This window comes from Pseudopipra pipra, chromosome 2, assembly GCF_036250125.1.
Source record: "Pseudopipra pipra isolate bDixPip1 chromosome 2, bDixPip1.hap1, whole genome shotgun sequence".
NCBI lineage: Eukaryota > Metazoa > Chordata > Aves > Passeriformes > Pipridae > Pseudopipra > Pseudopipra pipra.
The window spans coordinates 68,394,332-68,414,024 of NC_087550.1; the positions used below are offsets into that span (position 1 = coordinate 68,394,332).

The 19,693-nt window shown below is 38.5% G+C and overlaps 1 protein-coding gene across 4 annotated transcripts in view; it reads right to left on the bottom strand.

Annotated features, from left to right (window-relative positions):
• Window positions 1-19,693, bottom strand: part of TBC1D4 (TBC1 domain family member 4) — a 96,102-nt gene that overhangs the window by 40,821 nt on the left and 35,588 nt on the right. For 2 of the 4 annotated variants that reach the window (XM_064645893.1, XM_064645894.1), the window contains exons 2-4: window positions 5,482-6,084; window positions 4,045-4,134; window positions 382-486 (exon numbers count right to left, since the gene is read on the bottom strand). In XM_064645893.1, coding sequence (XP_064501963.1) covers window positions 382-486; window positions 4,045-4,134; window positions 5,482-6,084 — 798 coding nt within the window. Of the gene's footprint in view, window positions 1-381; window positions 487-4,044; window positions 4,135-5,481; window positions 6,085-12,228; window positions 12,378-19,693 lie in introns of those variants that run through there. The other 2 variants (XM_064645895.1, XM_064645896.1) reach the window with 2 other exon arrangements.

Sequence of the window (19,693 nt, forward strand, 5' to 3'; positions counted from 1 at the left end):
GTTTTATCATCAGCTTTGTTACTAATTCAATACGTGTTTCTACATGCTTAAGGGAGAACCGTCTCTCAACAGTTAGAAACTGAAGAGTTACAATCAAATACAGAGCCCAAATATGCTCATGTTCTGCACACATGAACACACCCATGTGGATTTTTTTCTATTTGTTACTGATATATGCATCAGCAGGATATGGTTATGTAGAAACGGAATGTAGCACTTCCTACTGCATATTTGCATATGCACAGCTGCACAGTCTTGCACCAGGGAAGATGTGACCACTGAGGCTCAACTGACACAGCAGAATAACAGAGACTCACATTGTTTAGGAAATACCTTAGAAATCCTCAGATGAAAAGATCAGGATCATTAATAAATACTCACCAGAGACTCACTTGCACACTGGAACACATAGCAAACATATTGGCTTAACCCAGATTCCACAGATTCCCGGCAAATGAAACCAAAGTGATCAACGTGTTTTATACCCTACAAGAGTTCAAAAACAGCATTAGTGGACTATTTTATAAAGAGGTTTAGTTTCAAAAGTGATCCTAAAAATAGTTGTCAGACTCCAACACTTTCTTGCCCATGCAAAAATTTGAGAAACTATAAATGCATGCTCCTAATTATCTATTTTACAGCTACTATTGTTACCTTATAAATTGCTTTCTGTGTTTAAAAGTTACATAAAGATCTTTACACAATCAAAACAGAAGTTATAAAGCGATAGACCTTGACCTGAATTTCTTCCATTAGAAAAACTGGATTTTCAGGGAAGTGAACTAAAGATTTCTAGGTTATATTTGGAATTGTCTCCACAGTGAAAACTTGATGTAATAAGCCCATGCTAAAACACAGATTGAAGAAGCAACAGAGTAGCAACAGACCTTTGCTTTTCTGTAATACATGTTACAATTACACCAGAAGAAAAAAAGGTAGAGAATGAGTGGTGACATACAGAATTCCAACCAAATTCTGAAATAAATTCTTTGAGACTGATTTACATACCAGAAGTTTCAAGACTTACTATATATTACTACTGATGTTTTCTTTTAAGATCTTAGTCTAACGACTTGACAGGGAACATTGCCTTGCTAAAAACAGCACTAAGAAGATCAAAGAGAGCAGCTTCCTAAGAAACACTATATTTCCAGTCTCAATTCATGGAACATGACTCACTATTGTTAAAGCTTTTGCCAACGTTTTTATCATCTCAGTATAGTAATAGTAGATTTTCTCCAAATGAAAGCCTAATCTCTCAAGTTCAAATACAACAGAAAGCAGAACTTGTTTGCTTGGATCCATCTCCAAAGAAAACACCTATATCATAAAAGAGAGGAGGAGGCAAAGCAACTTGCCTGTCACTACAGAAAACACTCTCAACAAAATTGGAAATGAAGTACGTGACAGACTGAACATAGCGTCACTACATGCTGTCATTTTAAAAAACAAAATTCCAAAAGTTACATTTGTGCCACTTAAAACTTAACAGAGGTGCAGAGGGTGTCTAAAATGACACTAAGGGCATTAGTTTAACAATGGTCCACAGTAATCTTGACTTAACTAGACTTATTTTCTCATGACACATGAAGTCTTCCAAAGCACAAAATAAAAAAGGTCAGATGTATACACATGTTGATTTATAGATAGATCAGTGAAGTGTTGCGGTCTGTTTTGTGAAGAAAACATGTTTACTAAAGGTGGTTTGGGGAGATTCCAGTTCCCTCACTGCTGACAGTTCCTGAACAGGTCTACTGCTCTCTGACTTCTCAGTCTCAACAGGAGAACATTTGAAGGGAGAGACAGATGTGACACTTGCACTACTGAGGCATAAACACCACAGTATGTTCCTCAATCAACACTACTTTCATCACATTTCTCAAAGAGTGTGGCTGGACTTTTCATGACAAATGAACCAAGTTTTTTGTTGTTCTGGGTTCCCTCAAGGTCAGCAAGGCTGCAACAAGAAAATTTCTACAGCTGTCTGATACCTGAGTTTAGACAGCACACACACAGAGGTTTATCATCAATTATATTTCCTGCTTTGACAAGTATATGGAGTGTGGATAATTAACTGAATGCAGCAGATCAACCACACTTAATCTAATAAAAAGTACCTTTATTAGACCAGACTAAGAGAATCCAGAAGGCAAACTGACCAGAACATCTCCTTTTCATTGTTTGTAAAGCTTTAAAGAACAAGCACTCCTAAGCTTCAGTCCACAATACACAGTAAATCACTGCCCTGTAAATTCATAACAGAGAAGCCCTGTGGCTAGCATCAAGTTCTTAAAAGAAGAGCTTTATGCAACCAATACTTAGTCTTCAATAAATTAATGTTTCATTTCTGTTGAACACAGAACCCCCTCAACTTCTCTAAAGTAGCTGTTTTGCATTAAAAAAAGAAATCAAACAAATCCCCCCAGAGTATTGTTAGTGCCTCTTTGAGATATTCAAGAATGCAAAATAACAGAAGCTTTGCTCCAAACGAAAGTGAAGAGGCGGTGTGAAAAACTCCATCTCCAAAGTCCAACACACAGCATTACTTGACACTATTTACTTTACACAACTATTTTCCTGAAGGAAAGCTGTGCTTTGAAAGTCTGCCACGGTCTTGCTGGTCACCACACTTTAAAGTAAGGAGAACAAAGGTTGTTCCTGCTTAGGACTGTTTTGTTTGACTATTATCAGTATGTATATACAACCTAGGAGCCCAGTACCTAAAGCTGAAGTGTCATATTTACTCAGTTCAGTACACCCAAAAAGCAGACGACCAAAGCTGTCTGCAAATTCTGCTTTCCTTACCCCTTCTTTAAGAATCTCTTTGATCTGCATTTATTATAAAGCTATTACTACATCATTGTTTGATTATATTGTCCCATTCTGTATTTGCACTAGCCTTTTTTCTCTACGAAAAGCAATACAAACTGTAGTTTAAGAGTAGAGTCAGCTTAAGGATCTAGACCTTTAGTTAGTAGCTCAAGACTCCACTTGAGTTACAAGTATTGACCAGTTCTTAATTTGTATTAGCATTGGTAGACCAGTCATGCAAGAGCAGATTTGTTAATAGCATTAAAATGAAAGCACTTGGGAGTGAAATATACGTTTAGAGAATGCCAGATGTGTACTTTAAACTAGAATAATAATGTTTAAGGAGGTCTGAAGTGATGCATGTGGCATGGCAAATGAAAGGAGGTAATGAAGTAAAACATCAAAACAGAAAGTGTCTGAAGTAACAGGTACTGAACAGCAGCAAGATGGAAACGTGAATCCCTCAGCCCTGGTATTTAACTTTATAAAAAATATTTCTTTATTACTGGACATAGCTGGGTACATCTATTGCCATATTCTCCAGTAGAAATGATGCAGGTAAACTGCTGTTTTTCTGGAGGGCTGATCTGATGCTCTCTTCCTTTCATTCTGAAGGCTTTCAGGAATTACCTGCTCAGGAACAGCACACTCAGAGCATCTTAAATGGATATTAAGCTACTTCCAAAAACATATCCAATGCTCTCCCAAAGCAGAACACTTTATACTTTATTTGCTGACCAATAATCAAAGTTGCCACTACCGCTATTTTGTACTCATCTTTTCTGTACTTAAGCTTTTTGGAAATGACATTACATTGTAGTTGAAACTGCTACCAGATGAGTGAAAGCCACAATTTGAATAACAGCTCTCACTCTTGTAAAGGCAAATAGTAGTTCCAGTCTGCTGCAACTGTTTGTGAGCAATGGCAGTTTAATATTCTTTTTTTTTAGTCATACTCCCCAAATAAGTTGATGCATCCAACTTCATGCAGGATTTGGGTATACATTAGTCACAATCACCCCTCCCTTTTTTTTAAATTAAGGAGCCAATGGTATAAAACAACAATTTACTCTTATTAACGGTAAGTTAGATATGATAAACTGTTTTTAAATGACAAAGAATTCTACATTTCTTTTTTTCTCCTGCCTATAGACTAGCAAGGCAAGCCAACCGAAGAACAAATAAAATCTTTTTCTTCTGCTGATCTAGATATTGCTTCTTAATAATGCTTACCTGAGAGCACGAGGAGATATCTTTAAAATTCTTTTCAAACACAACAGATTTGGTGTCTGGACTGATGAGGTTAACTTCAAACCTTCCAACCTGAGAGGGAGAAGAATAAGTCTAGTTTATGACTGTCTTGGAGGTACAGCAGTGACAGCAACAAAAATGTCAGAATCTAGCCCTTTCTTGTTCACACAGCCTTTCTTTGGCACATCAGCTTACTCAGTTTTTACAAGGGTGGCATAATTCTGCCTTTATTGAGTAAGAATATTTCAGCAAGCACAATACACTCAGTTGAACAGGAAAGAATTGGAAAGAAGAAGTTGAATTTGAAAGAAAACAGCTTTTCTTCTCCCCCTCCCACCCTTTTTCCCTTCAAGCTGGGATTGATCAAGATCAGATTTTGGTCCAAAGATCACATTGACAGACAATACTAAAAACTTTAGCAAACAATGTAGCTAAATTAAAAGCTACAATGATTTTTGTTTTTCAAATTATACCATAGGTTAGCTGAGAAACTAGGGTGATACTTCTTGGTTTGTACTAATTCCAGATGAGAAAGAGTAGGTTCTGCAACAAACTATCTTTCAGTTTTCCCAAACTGTTTCTCAAGCCTATGGAACTTATTCCACAGATCTCAGAAAATTTTTCAGCTAAATCCATTATAAGGGACAGTTGTGGCTTTCTGAAGGGCAATTCTCACTTCAGTTATCAATCCCCCAAGAGAATAAAAGGCAAGAATGATCTTTAAAACAAATGGAAAGACAAAATCCAGGCATTTAGTCCCCTGTTACTTTAAGCTCCAAGGACTTTTCCTTTTATGGGTCACCTCTTTTACACATCCTTTTGTTTTCTCAAAACGAGCTCCAAAGATGTGAAATACACTTCAGGCAAGAGAAGAAATAACCACTGAGGTCTGAAGGAAGAAGCCTTCAGTGCAGAGATGTTTGAGTACTCATCTGGGAAAGATAAGACAAATCATCACAAAGGGGCTGGGCAAAACGTAAGGGTGGGAAAATCTTATGTGAAGTTGTGAGTTTCTTTTTAAGTGCACAAAAAAAGAGGGTTTGTTTGCATCAACTCTCTTTTCGAAAGAATACTCACTCTTCTCCAGCCAGGTTCTAGATCTCATCTATACAGGTAATCCAGAACTGCATGTAAAATAATTGTTTCTCTAAAAACGCTGCTCCTTTAAGTGATTACTCCATAAATAATTACTTTTCCTTAAAATCTGCCCAAGCTCATGACTTAAGGTGACTTCCTTAAGAAAGTTCAGCTACTTGTGTTGCAGCCATTTATGAACAGATACATAAATATTTATGAGAAATCATGAAACCATACTGGACCTATATTACTTATATGGCAAAACTTGTCTCAGCTTCAAACTGCACAGGGGAAAAAGATACGGTACAAAACCAACAAGAAATTGCTCCTCCTAGTACACACCTGGAACAACATTGTCCTGTTCTTCTCAGAATCAGAGGGCTGAACATGACTGGGTGCACTTGCGTGTCTTCTGCGCGACTGTATTTTCAGGTTTGCATCATGAACCCTTCTTTGTGTAACTGCAGTGACGCTGCTGCACCGGGAGCGAAACTCTTGCTGCTCATCAAAGCCAGAGTCCTCTAAAATGCTCTCTGGAAAGAAGCCACGAGTGCTGGCCAGGTTGGTCAAGTTGGTCTGGCTGCCGACTGTAAACATTGCAGCACGCCCTGAAGTGTTATCTGGGCTGTCCAGCTCCTCAAATGGGCTATCCAATGAAGAAGCTGGCACGTTTTCTTCACACAGAGGCAAGTCCAAACTTGACTCATTATTGCGCTGCTCGTTTAATAGTTTCAGGCGCTGGCGCTCATGAAGGCTGAATTTCTCTATGCATTCATCAATTAGCGTGGAGGGAGCTTTCTTGTGAGCCACAGTCACCTTTCCACAGTAAAGGACCTCAAATTTTTGAGAGTCATAGAAGGCATCTTCATTATCCTTACTTGGTTTGGCATCTTCTTTTAGTGCGGCTTTGGAGACTTGTCTTATGCTGCTGATGACATCGGGAACCTAAGTGGACAGTGTGAAAGGCCTGTTTAGTAACCGCAAATGAGAGAGCACAGCCAGTGATATGTCAGACATTTATTACAGTAAGTATTTACATTAGCTATTTCTTCAGCAGAGTGCCCCTATCTTCTTGGCTAACAATATAAAACCAGTAAAGTTTAAATTCTGTGTAGATAATTTATGCAGTGGAAGCAAAGCAAATAATTTTTTTCTGGAACTTGTTTCACAGCATAAGGTTTTAAATTACCAGAAGGCCTGCAGACAAATGTTCACATCTTTTTGTTTGTTTATTTTTACTGAGATTGCCTTTTCTTTTCTGTGGTCCTCTGCCCACATCGGCATGTTTTACTGATGTATTTTGGATAGGGCCATCACTGTTCTGTTGTGGAAAAAGTTTTGGGAAAAAGAGACCAGCAATATCCATCAGTTTCAACTGACAGCTTTGGAATACAGGTAGCAAGAATATGGAAATTTTACTGAAATACCATGTACAATTGCATTAGCTATCATTTATTATCTACTACAAAAACCTCACCCCATCCACCCTATGACAGTTCACTTTAAGGTCACACTTCCCTGCTGTCTCAGTCACGCAGTTAAGCAGCACACCCAAATCTCCCTTCTCCTCTGTCATTCTTACCCACAGATTCCTGCTACATCCTGTATAGACAAACTGTGCATGTCCAGTAGAAACTCTCAATTTCAGCCCTGTATCACCCAGTCTCAAAGACACATGGTTCCTCCATTTTATCCCTATCACCTTGGGAGGAGTCTGCTTTCAATATCAACATATTTAATACAAACACTCTTTTTTTTGTTTTGACTTCAATAAAGAAAACAAGGACTTAGGACTTATCCAACTCTACTGACTGCAGATCAGAGTGATACTAGTTGCACTTTGGACAGTTCCTATTCCTCTTAACCAAACCTCTTTCCACCATGTCTGGTTTTCTCTGGAAGGATAATGAAAGGCATCATGTTACATGCACTGGGGAAATTAGTAGTGACAATGAGATAAAGAGAGAATATCTATACATTTTCTTTCCAAGAGAAATCGGTTCTCAACATTCACCTAGTCCAATATAATCAATCAACAGCTTTTGTATTCTATACAGCTTCCCACCATATCTATAATATTTGATATCTTTCAAAGAATTTTTCTATTAAAAAAAGATAACTTTGAAGTCTCACCTTAATAAATAATCCATGCTCCCAACAGTATCTCTTTCTTTCAGTCACATGATACCAGTTGAAGCCTTGATACCAGCACTTTTGCAAGTCACAGTGGAAAATTACCTCGCCTTAATCCCCATCTCCTATTACACACTCCTCACCCCTTGGGCATTCAGCTCAAATCTGCTTCCAGTTCATTTATTGCAAAATGAAGTTCAATTACCCTAAGGTCTACTGACTGTTTGGCTTTTATCCCTATAGATGTCATCATCATCTCAGTTTTCAGTAAGCCTAAAAGTTAAGTCTTGATATGACACCGACACTAGAGGGTAACCATTCTTCACTCATTCTCACTAGCAGGCTGCTTAACCATCACCCAAGGTGTGCTTTCTCCCAGCCATGCCAGCTCAGCTGGACACGAACAATTCTCACTTTATACATGCCTGTTCGTATTCCAAGATGCAGCTCTTTTTCCACTGATGGGTCTCTTATTCTTTCTGTGGCCTGTGCTCAGAGAAGCTCTAGAGTTAAAATTTCTTAGTTTTCTATTATAAAAACATTCGCAAACTAGTTGTCTAACATTTCCCTTTTAAGAATCCAGAACCTGTTAAAGGGCATTTCACATATATTTCTATTCAAAGTACAGTGAAAAATGATAATTCTATTAAAAATGCATAAATTCTACATACGATCAACTAAACATTGTCAGCTGTTTAATTGGCAATTTGAATTTTTTAAAAAGTGTACTGAGCCTCTTGCTCATCACTTCTAAGAAAAAAGACTGGAAATTCTTAAGTCTTTCTAAAAATACCCACTAGCCTCCTAACACATCCTTCCCCGTCTCTCCTCCTCCAGCAAATCTCCAAATAGCTGGGGATAACACACTACCAATTGTACCACAACAGAAATACCCATCCATTCCCTACTCTGTCAGAGATCTCCACCACAAATACACACACAGAGTTTTAAGTAACTGCATTTCTATTCAGAAAAAAACCACCATCCATCCTGCTGTTTATCACTTGGTTTTACTTCTATCTTTTCCAGATTGTGTGCACTCTTCAGACATTCATATTTAAGTCACAATTATTGTTTCAGAATCCCTGTTCCTTGTATAGCTTTTGCATCACATAGTATTTTCACTTATGCATACATGGATCCTAGCATTAGAGCAGGGATTTCAGCTCATACAGTCCAAACAATCCTTATTCCCTGCTTTGTTTAACTGAATTTTTTTACAGGCTATTTAGAGTGCTCCCTCATCAGTATTCACTTTTTTTCTATTTTTTGACCTATACACAGAACTAAAGTGAAAAATCAAGGAGAAAATTTTAAGACCCATTTAATCTCTGTAGTTATGAATACTTCTATATACAGCTGAAGAGGAAAATAAGCTAATACAGGGATTTCACAATTGATAACTAATATCTGTCAGACAGCCCAGAACCAGTTCCAGATGCTTGTTGGTTCTTTCTTGGATACTCTAGATGGTGTGAAAAACAGCTTTGAGGATAACATGCAAGACAGATACTAACACTGCCTGGCTATTAGTCATACACATGGATTTTGCTGGTCTTTAGTGTACAGGAGTAACTGTATACTGATGACAATGTACCCAAGGATTGACAATGTGCCAGCTTCTACTGTTAGACCTGACTCTCTTCACTTCCAGAATGACACTTCCTTATCAAGAACAAAGAATTACAGCTATCTGAGATATACCTGATCACATGAAAATATTTTCATTTAAAATATTGACTTTGAGCAAAACCCATAACTGCAATCAAGTGGAGTCTAATGAAGAGTTTTCACCTGTATTTTCCTGAAATGCAAGATACAGGAAAAGTTACACTATTATCAGCATAGTAATCATCCCAATATGACTTTTTACATATTTCTTTGGCATGTATCATTGGGTTTTGACATTTTGTTCCTCTGTATATCAAGAAAAGTCAGAAAAGTTTCACCATCGAAGTTGTGTAACTTTTTTGGATTTGGATATTAACTTATTTGTTAATGGCAAAATTGCAGGGCAAAGTTAGACAACATCATAAGCAGAACAGAGCTTTCAAAATACTGGATTACCTGGATGAAAATGCTTAACTACGCTTAGAAATCAGTTTAGGAATATTAAGAAGACAGACTCCTGAAACAGTCAAAACCTATTAATGTGTTTCCAAATTCTAGTATTTCCCTGCAGCAGTCTCATGAAATTAAGCAGCCAAAGGAGAGAAATTGGACTCTTACTCCTGACACACAGGGCCATTGCAGATCTTTTTGGACATCTACTACCAGGTTTTTTAGCAGAACAAAATAAAAAGGTTAAATGAGTCATTGCATGGGTTTTCAGCATTCACCTGAACATAAAGAAAATTAAATCCTTAAAATATTTTAGCAATTAATCTATTTAACACACAGAATTTTTTTGTTATGTCAAGAAGGAAGACTAGATTAGAGGGGGCTAAGTAGTGTATTTTCTGGGTGAGAGAGGCACAATTTCAGCCTGAAGAAACCCAGTGGTGCTACTGCTGGAACAGTGCAAGAAGACTTAATTCTCCCCTGCTCTGCTTCTCTCATATCCCATGGTCTAGGGGCCTATCACCTTTTTCCAAATATTGCTAAACAGAAGAGAAAATGACTATGTCCCAAAGGCAGTTGCAGAGGGCTTCCCAGACCAGAAAAGTAGGAGCTGATAGGGCAGTGCTGAGACAGAAGTTCTCAAAAGCAGAAACATAATGTAGGCCATTACTATAGGTTTTATTCATGAAGTTTCCCTAAGCTGTTGAGGAGTAGCAGATCATTACAAGAAGCAGAACAAGGTAGTTATCCCCCACCCAACATGCTTACTCAAATATGTTGGAACAGCACACAAAGCTTTCTCTAATATAATAGTGACCTCATGCTTAAACAGTAACAGGCACACTAAACCTTCTCAGGTATTAATAAATTGAAACCAAACAAAATGGATGTGAGAGCTTCAGATGAGCTTTCTTCCCCTCCAGGATGTTGTCAAGAGCATACATGCCTGTCAGGAGAACGTAGCAGCACGTGTACTTTAAGACCATTGAAACAGTGCTCATAAGTAACAACTCAATCTCTGAATAGAGCCAAGAGAACTCAGAGGAGCCGAGATCCTTCTTCAGGGCCTGTACCAAACAACCCCCCCCAAATGCTAGAGGTCAAAAAGACAAGGACGGACAGTGGGTACCATAAATACAAAACCAGACCTGTGATACTAGTTCAGCTCCTCAGTGTAAAGAACACTCTAAAACTTGGTTGAGAAGAAAAAACAAACAAAAAACCCTACTACCAAAAAAAAAGAGGCAAGTAATAAGAGCTCCATAATGTCACTAAAGAGGCAATATTTCACTCCAGGGAAATACGATCAATCTAATAAGACTAATTAAAGAAAAAAACCCCACATTTAAGAACGCAAATTAAATTTGTTATTCATATTTGAGTAGCCTAAGACTGTATGAATCACTCTTCATCCAATTAGATCTGATTCAATACATGGCAATTCAACAACTAAAAGTTAGCTGTACTAAAAACAGAGCAGATGGCACTGGGCAAGTTCTGCATCACCTACAATTATAATCACAGCTCTGAATAAACAATGTAAAAAGTAAAGTATGACTGGTGTTACACTGTCACAAACTCTGTTTACTACAGGCAGTAGAGTTTTGGTAAGCTGAAACTAATGAGGGCATCAATTCTAGCCAGACAGTCCCCAGACTCATCTATTTGCACCACACACCTCACCCTATGACCTTGGTTTGAGACCTTACTGCAGCACATCGCCCATTTGGCCAGCTAGTGTAGAATAAGGTCATAGCCTCCAATCCTAGACAGATATAGGCTAGAAGACAGATATATTAGTACTCTAGACATGCTAATTTCAGCTCTGCAGTTCATGGGCTACATCTCATTCTATCCCTTGTGACAGACCTGTAACAGGGTCAATACATAAAGGAGTGCAAACACCTGCCTCGTGCATTACTAGTACGTTCCCCAAAGGGCACGTGATTAGTACTGCCAAGAACTATTCTGCTACATATCAAGACACTTCACTGTGTTCTAAGCAGAATATTATTTTCACATTGGAAACATCATTTTAACTGATGCAACTAATGCAAGCTCTTTCATCTGACCAAAGTGAGGATTAAAACAAAAGAGAGGACTACAGAAAAATAACACCAAATTCTTCTCATGACATTTAAATAGGATTTTGTTACAATTAATTCCAACTTCAACCTCTAAAATCCAAAAAAAATCTTCGGTTAAAAGATGTTTATCATCAGTATCTTGAAGTTGCAAAACAAAGAGGCTACTGAACCCACTCATGCATGCTGCAGCACAACACTAGAACAATTTGTCACAACTCCAGAATAGGCAGAGCATCTCCATGGTGACACTTCATGCTTTCTTGAATAGCAGTGACAGAAGTTGAAGCATTCAAAAAAACCCCACAAAAACATTCCCTTTCAATTTACAAGAGCCTCCAATGAACAAAGGTGGGGATCCTCTTTTTTCTGGAGGGGTAACTTTCAAGTGCATCCTTCAGTAACTACTGATCACTACTTTCAATTTTAATCCAAACTTAGAACTTGAATATGATGAATATTGAGAAGAAGAACAAAATTCACTAGCTGTATATCATTATTTCCACAGCTGGACTGAATTTCATTGTGTAGAGAAGCTGCAGCTCTTCCTAATTTATTTCTAGCTTCCACATGGAAAATTTCAGTCTGGAATTTATTAACAAAGCAAAGCCCCTCTTCATACCACAAGGCTTGTAAACATTAGTACGTCTGTGAAGTACTAATCTAACAAACATGCCTAAGTATCTGGCTACTTAATGATAGCAGTTCTAGCAAGGCAATTATTTTCTCACTCCATCACCACACAAGGTGCATTGTCAGACCTGTCCCATCGTACAAAGAGATGCAAGATGAATGAACTTCACACACGCACCTTAGGAGCAGTCAGTACCTTCTGGTGTGAGATCCAGTTCAGGAGCAGAGGCATGTCCAAGCAGAACTGTCACTGAACGTTAGCGTCATAAACACAAGGACTGAGGAACAGATTCCTGGGATAAGTGAGCACAGAAAGATCCCTCCTCTCACAAAGGGTTGGCAGCACATTCACAGCATTTCCTCAGGCTCGTTTCATGATATCACAGCTCAGCCAGAGCTCTGCACAGTAGCCGTTATTTTTCAAAAGCCAAATATTTCCTGACTTGGGGCTGGAAGCACCCGCACTGCCTTGGATTTGAATAATGCTTCCCACTCATGATCAAGCTGTGTATACTTAAACACAAACAAAAGAGAAACAGGATACCATCCAGAAATCAACACCCCGTGCTAATTACTGGGAGTTTGACATCTATCAATTAGAAACCAGCACAATGTGAGAAAAAATTAGGAGCAATTGGACATGACTGTCCTTTCAGTTAGTGTTAACTTGCATATCCACAAGATAGGAGAACCCAGTCACAGCAGACACATGAACAGAGACAAAGTAAGCCACATATCACATCCTGCTATGTACCAGGCATTCGATACCAAGGCAAAGTTCTTATCTTACATAAAAACACAGTCCAATGTCAGCCAAAGTACCCAAAGTACAGATATCAGTAACTATTCTCAACTAGAAAGAAGGGTGGGAGAGAGAAAAAATTGTTTTTCCTTAACTGCTGTAAATGTTTTTACTGCCATACAGTTAGTACGGTGCTGATAATTCATACCTTTTATACTGCTAAAACTACTGCATTCTGCTGCTTCCCACTCTGCTGATAGCTGTCCACTGGACAGTTTTCACCATTAAAAATGCATCTTTCTGATAAAGTGATAAAAGACCAGCTCAGAGTGACTCAACTTATGCAGTCATACAAGAAATTTGTTGGCTTTATTTATGCTACAGATATTTAGAAACTAGAACAGAAGAATTTGTCTCCATCAGCTGACTTTGCTGAAGGAATACCATCTTCTGTTTTACAAAAATAAGGAGGATTCATAGCCAAGAGAAATGCTATCACAAAAGGAAAAGAATAACAGCCAAATTACTAAGCACTTCTATAATCCATCTGCACTTAGTGTACAGTCTAAAAATACAGTTTAGAAAACACAAAGTCAGGTTCTCAGCAGGCAATAATAAGCATCTGCCACCAACTCCAATTCATTCTGCTGCATGTCTGGGCTAACACAACACAAGCCCAGTAGCAGGAAAGCTGGAACACAGAGGCTGGCAAAGAAAGATTCAGTGAAAGCAGATTTTGGAGCTTCAAGCTGACTGTCACCCCTGGCAGCTAGTGCTTTCACATTTCTGCTATTCCCTACAGGTTCATGAGTGTAGCCAAAGCTTACAGCATCAGAAAACACATGGAGAACATCCATTAAAGGACTGTATATAGTAAAGTTCAGTTTTCAGGAGACAGAGTCTTCCTCCTATTTGCCTGGCCTATTTTTTTTCCAGGTGACTGGTCAGGACCCAGTCAGGTTTGTTTCTGAAGAACTGCTACAGGACAATGCATGTATTTTACTATGACATTCAACCTCAGACCATATATCGGTGAGATCGCACACTCCTGCTGAAGGCAAAGCTGAAGACCACCACTAAACCACCCTAAAGAGAGATATATTTTTAGACAGGTAAGCTAAAATACAATAAAATTTACTTTTCAAAGTAATTCTTATTCAAGATCAACGCAAGAGTTACTTACACTATTTAGTTTTGATAGTCAACAAACAGCAAAAAGTACTACAGTTGCATGGCTTTTGCTTAGCAAACCATCACATTATCTAATTTGCTACTGGAAGTTTGTGGATCACCTAACACGTTCTGTGTGCTACACACGCACACAAGATACTGCTTTGTCAAGTATCCAAATTCAAATAAGTAGTATAATGATAGAAAGTGGATCAAGTTACTTAAGAGGAAAGAATGTCTAAGAGTTACAAGACTGTTTTAGATGCCCGAGCAGACAATCGATCCCTTTTTTTATACTTCTATGCAAGCACTCTACAGTGGGGTATCAAAGAACTTCAATGATGGAGTGACAGCACAGCCCAACAAGAGCATTGCTTTAAGTAAGGAAGGTTCTTGCATTCAATATTTTGCTCCTATGTTTAGGTCAGCCATCAGGCTGACGCTTTTCCACCTTTCAGATACAGTTCCTATTCACTCTGCTTGAATACTCTGCAACCCATAGAAGTGTCAGTACAGAGGTCTCATAACGATCCTTACGCTCTTTGAACATGTAGATTAGTAAATCTCAATTCACCTACCAGTTTTATACTTAGAGCATATGCAAGTTTGTTTCCAAGCTTGGGACGTAACTCCCACTAAAAGATTTAGCAAAGTACAGCTTGCTTGTAACATCATTTCTTCTTTCAAACTGTTTTAATCCCAGTTTTTCCAAACAATAAAAGCACAAATTCAGATCTAAACTAGGAATTTTCTCCTGAAAACTGCATTTTAACTTAATTTTGCAGTTAATTTTCTAGTAAGGGGTTTGTTAAAGATGTTTTTAAGAATTCCATCATGTTTAACACATATCCTATTTTTAAAAGGGCTTGCCTGAGAAGATAAGGCTGTCACGTGGACAGTCCCAAACAATTAATACATTCTCTGCATTCATTTCCTTTTAGGGGGAAAAAAAAAAGTTGGGAGAGCTCATTGAAGTATTTTGCCCATTTATGGCCACTATCCACTTCTCAAATACAGATCAGAAGACCATGAAATTCATTTTAACAGATTTAAAAAGCTAAGACTGAAATAAATGCTCTATGCACCATACTTAAGAAAGTGGCAATTTTTTATTCAGTAGTTTCAGGTAGAAGTTCTCAAGATTTTAATTTAAAAATATTAACTAACATTTTGATTTACTGTGAAATGAACACACTTTGGAAAGTCTGTTTTTCCCTAGTCAAGAGATCAAGGTTTCAAGACTCCTATATGGCAGATCATGATAACTCCTAAAGTGAGTATCAACCCAGGTTTGGTTGAAATACACCATGATATCCATGGATGACACCACTTTTAGAACTCATTTGCAACAATAACCACCTTCTTCTGCTATTACTGAAGGAGAAGACAGTAAGTGTTAAGTAATTCAGCACTGTCACCAGGAGATGGGAAAAATTACAGACGCTGTTCAGTCTAAGAGATCTGGCAGGTCAGTCACTGAAATAACTTCTAACCCCCTTAATGAGGTTAGAAGTTCCTCAATGACATGCAACTAAGGAGTTAGGTCTTTTCCTATTTGATGTGTTCCCATAAACTCTCAATCGCAGTATTGAGAAGTTTCAGACTACAAACTGTCCTTAAAAAAGGCTCTGCTTACAGAGAGGTGGATACCAAAACCAGTGTCGAACAGCAGGTGATACTGCAGCAGAGACAGAAAAAATGTTACTACTGGGTTCAAGGCTCCTTCTCTCAAAACAACATTCGCTACAAAACCGTGAAAGACAAATGCACATGATTTATCAGACAGTGAGCACGGAGTACAAAGAAAATGGACTGCAACCTAATAGCATTTTAGGAGCTTCTCCATACCTGCCAAGTAATGTTCACTAGTTTTCTAGTACTTCGGAAATACACACTTGTACATGTTCCAGCTAGTCTAGTAATCTCACAGTTCACAGGAGCAACTTGTAACTGGAGCAACTTGTAACTGTATCAAAGGCCTAAACAATTAATAATACAATTCACTTTTCCCAGCCAGCAAAAAACCCTAGCATAAACATGGCAAGAGAGGATTTCAAAGGCGTACTCATTCACGTGCTGAATTCCCAACTGCTTTGAAACGAGGTGCTGGGCAGAGCAGGGAACTTCCACTTAACTAGACTTCCACCAGCACTGAAGTCTTGAATCACCACTTTGCCTGGGAGTCAGAGGAATAATGAATATCATGTCTGAAGGCAGAGTTAGCACAGCTCAAAACACCAAGCACTACTCTCACTGGGAGTCACATAAGTCTAATCTTGTCAATCACTAACTGTTTAAAATGCTATGATTTCATCAGCTGCTCATGGTAGCTGTGAAAAGAATTAAATAATTAGATAGCTATGGTGTTCAAAAGTAAATCCACACAGACACAGCTGAATGGGCAAGTATTTCAAATTTAATAGCTGAAAGTAAATAAGTACATGGTCCTCTTTTTCACACAGAGAAATTCCAAAAGAGTTACAGACTTGCTGTTACTACTAATAATAAAACAAAAAAAACCCCAACCCACAAGACCTAGGGACAACAAAAACAGAAATGTTTTCCCAGAAAGCTTTGAGATAAATGAGTCAATGAAGTAGACAGACAGTAAGGTCTTCTCAGAGATACAGCTTCATAAGACAACACCAATAGTGACACCAATAGTAAAGTGACACCATATATGAAGAGTAAGCTGAGTTCTTGATAAAGACCCATGAGACTATTTACGCATATTCCCAAAAAGCCTGTGAGAGCATTTTGTTTTGGTTATGAATATGGGTCCTATAGAACTGTAGGGGAAAGGGAGCATATAAGCACTTAATTACTGTGTAAGTAAGCAAACACGTAGATGATGAATACAGAGTCAAGATGTATGGGAAGGAGTTGTTTCTGAGAGTACATGGGGAGGCTCTGCTCATTTTTTTAGGCAACATTTGCATATATATCAGGTATGCACTTGGAGCAGGTGAACGCCCAAAAGAGGCTGTGACCCTGTGGGAAGCCCACGGTGGAGCAGGTTCCTGGCAGGGTCTGTAGACCCATGGAGAACAGAGCCCATGCTGGAGCAGGTTTGCTGGCAGGACTTCAGCAAAGGACCCATGCTGGAGCAGTCAGCTCCTGAAGGACTGCACCCTGTGGCAGGGGCCCACATTGGAGCAGTTTGTGAAGAACCACAGCCTGTGGAAAAGGCTCACGTAGAAAGTGTTTATGGAGGGCTGTGTCCTGTGTAAGGGACCTCACACTGGACCAGAAGAGTGTGAGAAGTCCTGCCCCTGAGGTGGAAGGAGTGGCATACGTAATGTGTGATGAACTGACCACAACCCCCATTCCCTGTCCCCCTGCGCTGCTGAGGGGGAAGGAGGTAGAGAAAATTGGGAGTAAATTCAGTCCAAGAAGAAGGGGAGTGGAGGAGAAAGTATTTTCAGATTTGGGTTTATTTCTCATTATCCTATTTTGATTTGATTGATATTAAATTAAACTGATTTCCCCAAGTCAAGTCTGTTTTGCCCCATGATGGTAATTGCTGAGTGACCTCTCCTGTCCTTACCTCAGCTCATGAGCCTTTTGTCATATTTTCTCACCCCTGTCCAGCTGCAGAGAGGTATATAAAGGAGAAGGGCAGCAGAGTCCTAATGTCTAGGGCTTGGCAAAAGTATGCTTAGATATAACATGGCAAATCCCATCATGTGGCTCCTGTCTGGCATGGAAATTAAACTCCCATTTATGGACTGATGGGCAAGGGTTAGGGATGAGAAGGGAAGAGTGATTTTGCCACTGACACAAGAGTGTTCTCATGACAGTTAAATAAGTTATTTGAAAGGATAATATAAATCTCATTCACTTCAGCTTACCACAGGAGTTTTTCCTAAATACTTTCACCTAAGGTATTACTAGTCATGCTTAGCTGCAATCAAAGAGACAGCTTCAAATAACTTCAAGTTCCAGAAGTAAGTATGTGAGTTGTTCTTCTTCATAAAAGATGACAGACTTCTCAGGACTAAGGAACTTAAAACTCAGTTTACTCATAATTTTGTCATTCTACAGCTGAAGTTATCTTTACTTCCAATACCCCAGATTATGAAATATTTCTCCTTGCAACTGAAGATTGGTTTGCTGATAAGAGTTAGCAGTGAACATGTAACTATTAAAGGAAATAGGAAAATAAGCTCCCCTGAGGAGTGGACTTCATTCCTCTTGCCCATCAACTCTCCCTCCCCTGGGGTGCCTTAGTTGATCTGGGAATTATCTATGTTAGGAATTTATTCTTGGTCATGTCTGGATGTCCTGTTCTCACTGAAGTCAAGGCTGAAACTTGTTTTGCAAAACAAGCGTAAAAGCAAGCATATTTGATAATCTAGCTCTTCTGTGCTTTCCAGCATCATATCTTGGAAGGCAAGTTATGCTTAACTCACCAAGCCTCAGACCCTTCTGTGGTGGGATTTACAAGTATGCCTTCCCCTTTCAGCTTTGACACCCACAAGGGCTTCCAAAACAATTCCATACATTTCTATACAGTAGATACTGGTAAACTTCAAGGAGGAACAACAGAAATCTCAAATTCAAGGGTTATCCCAAATGTGACAGAAATATACAACACTAGTTAGATTTATTATTCTTCTAAGGAATTTTTAAACCATCTGGCATAGTCCCAAGTGCTGTAGTTTCTGTTTGTTCAAGAGCTCTCAGGAACTTGAATCTAGCATAGGGCACAAATTGGTTCATTGTTGTGTTTTTGCTCTCATAAAAACATCTTGTATAAATCAGGGAACTTCAAAACAGAATTATGATACAATGAAGCAGGTTTGGCAGATTCATACTTTATCAAGTGAATTTTATTAGAATTTATTCAGAAATTAATACGGACAGTCAGCTAAAATCAGCACAATCTGAAAAACACACAATCCATTTGAGAAAACAAATGGAATTCATAGACCAAAATGGAGTTTAGTTCATAGTGATTTACGTAAACAGAAATAAAACTGAATATATTAACATGTCTGTATTTTTTCATAAACAGAAGCCATGTCGACCAGGGTATAAATCGTTTTTTGTTTGGGCTTTTGTTTATTTTTTTAAGTGGGAGAGACCTCTATGAGAGGCTTATTAAGCATTGGAGTAAACAATGACAAAATTGTAAGTAATAGAAAAATGTAAGAACAGTCATGTTTGCTCCCAAATCCAGTACTTGATATGTACATAATTTCCAAGTGGCAACTGAGAGCAGCCTTCTGCAGTGTTGCAACTTGCCTAACTGAGGCCGCCCTCCACAGATGCTTGAACCTACATCCTGTAAAAAGCTTTTTACATCCTGTTTTCCCTCATTAGAACACTGGGAATGACTATCTCAGACTTGGATGTTCAATTTAATATCATACTAAAAGTACTCATAGGCTTCTGAAAAGCCTATGAGGAGATATGAGCTTCTACTGCCTCTACTATGTACGAGAGCTTACCTCTGTTTCATGCTGTGTGGAGCAGAGATTTCCATTGTTGTGAGTTTGATCTTAGTTTTTCAACATGCCTCCTCTCCCCAGTAAGACAAAGTATGAAAGGACCCATTTTATGCCAAGGTCCTTACGCTCATCACAATCCTAGTTCAGTCTGTTTGACTCCTTCAAAGATGCATCACACTTGCAATTAAACAATCTGGAATTGCTACCAGTATGTAACACTTGAGAAACTGTATTTGTTTCCATTAGTAGCAGCTTCATGATCATTGTTAGCCCAATTT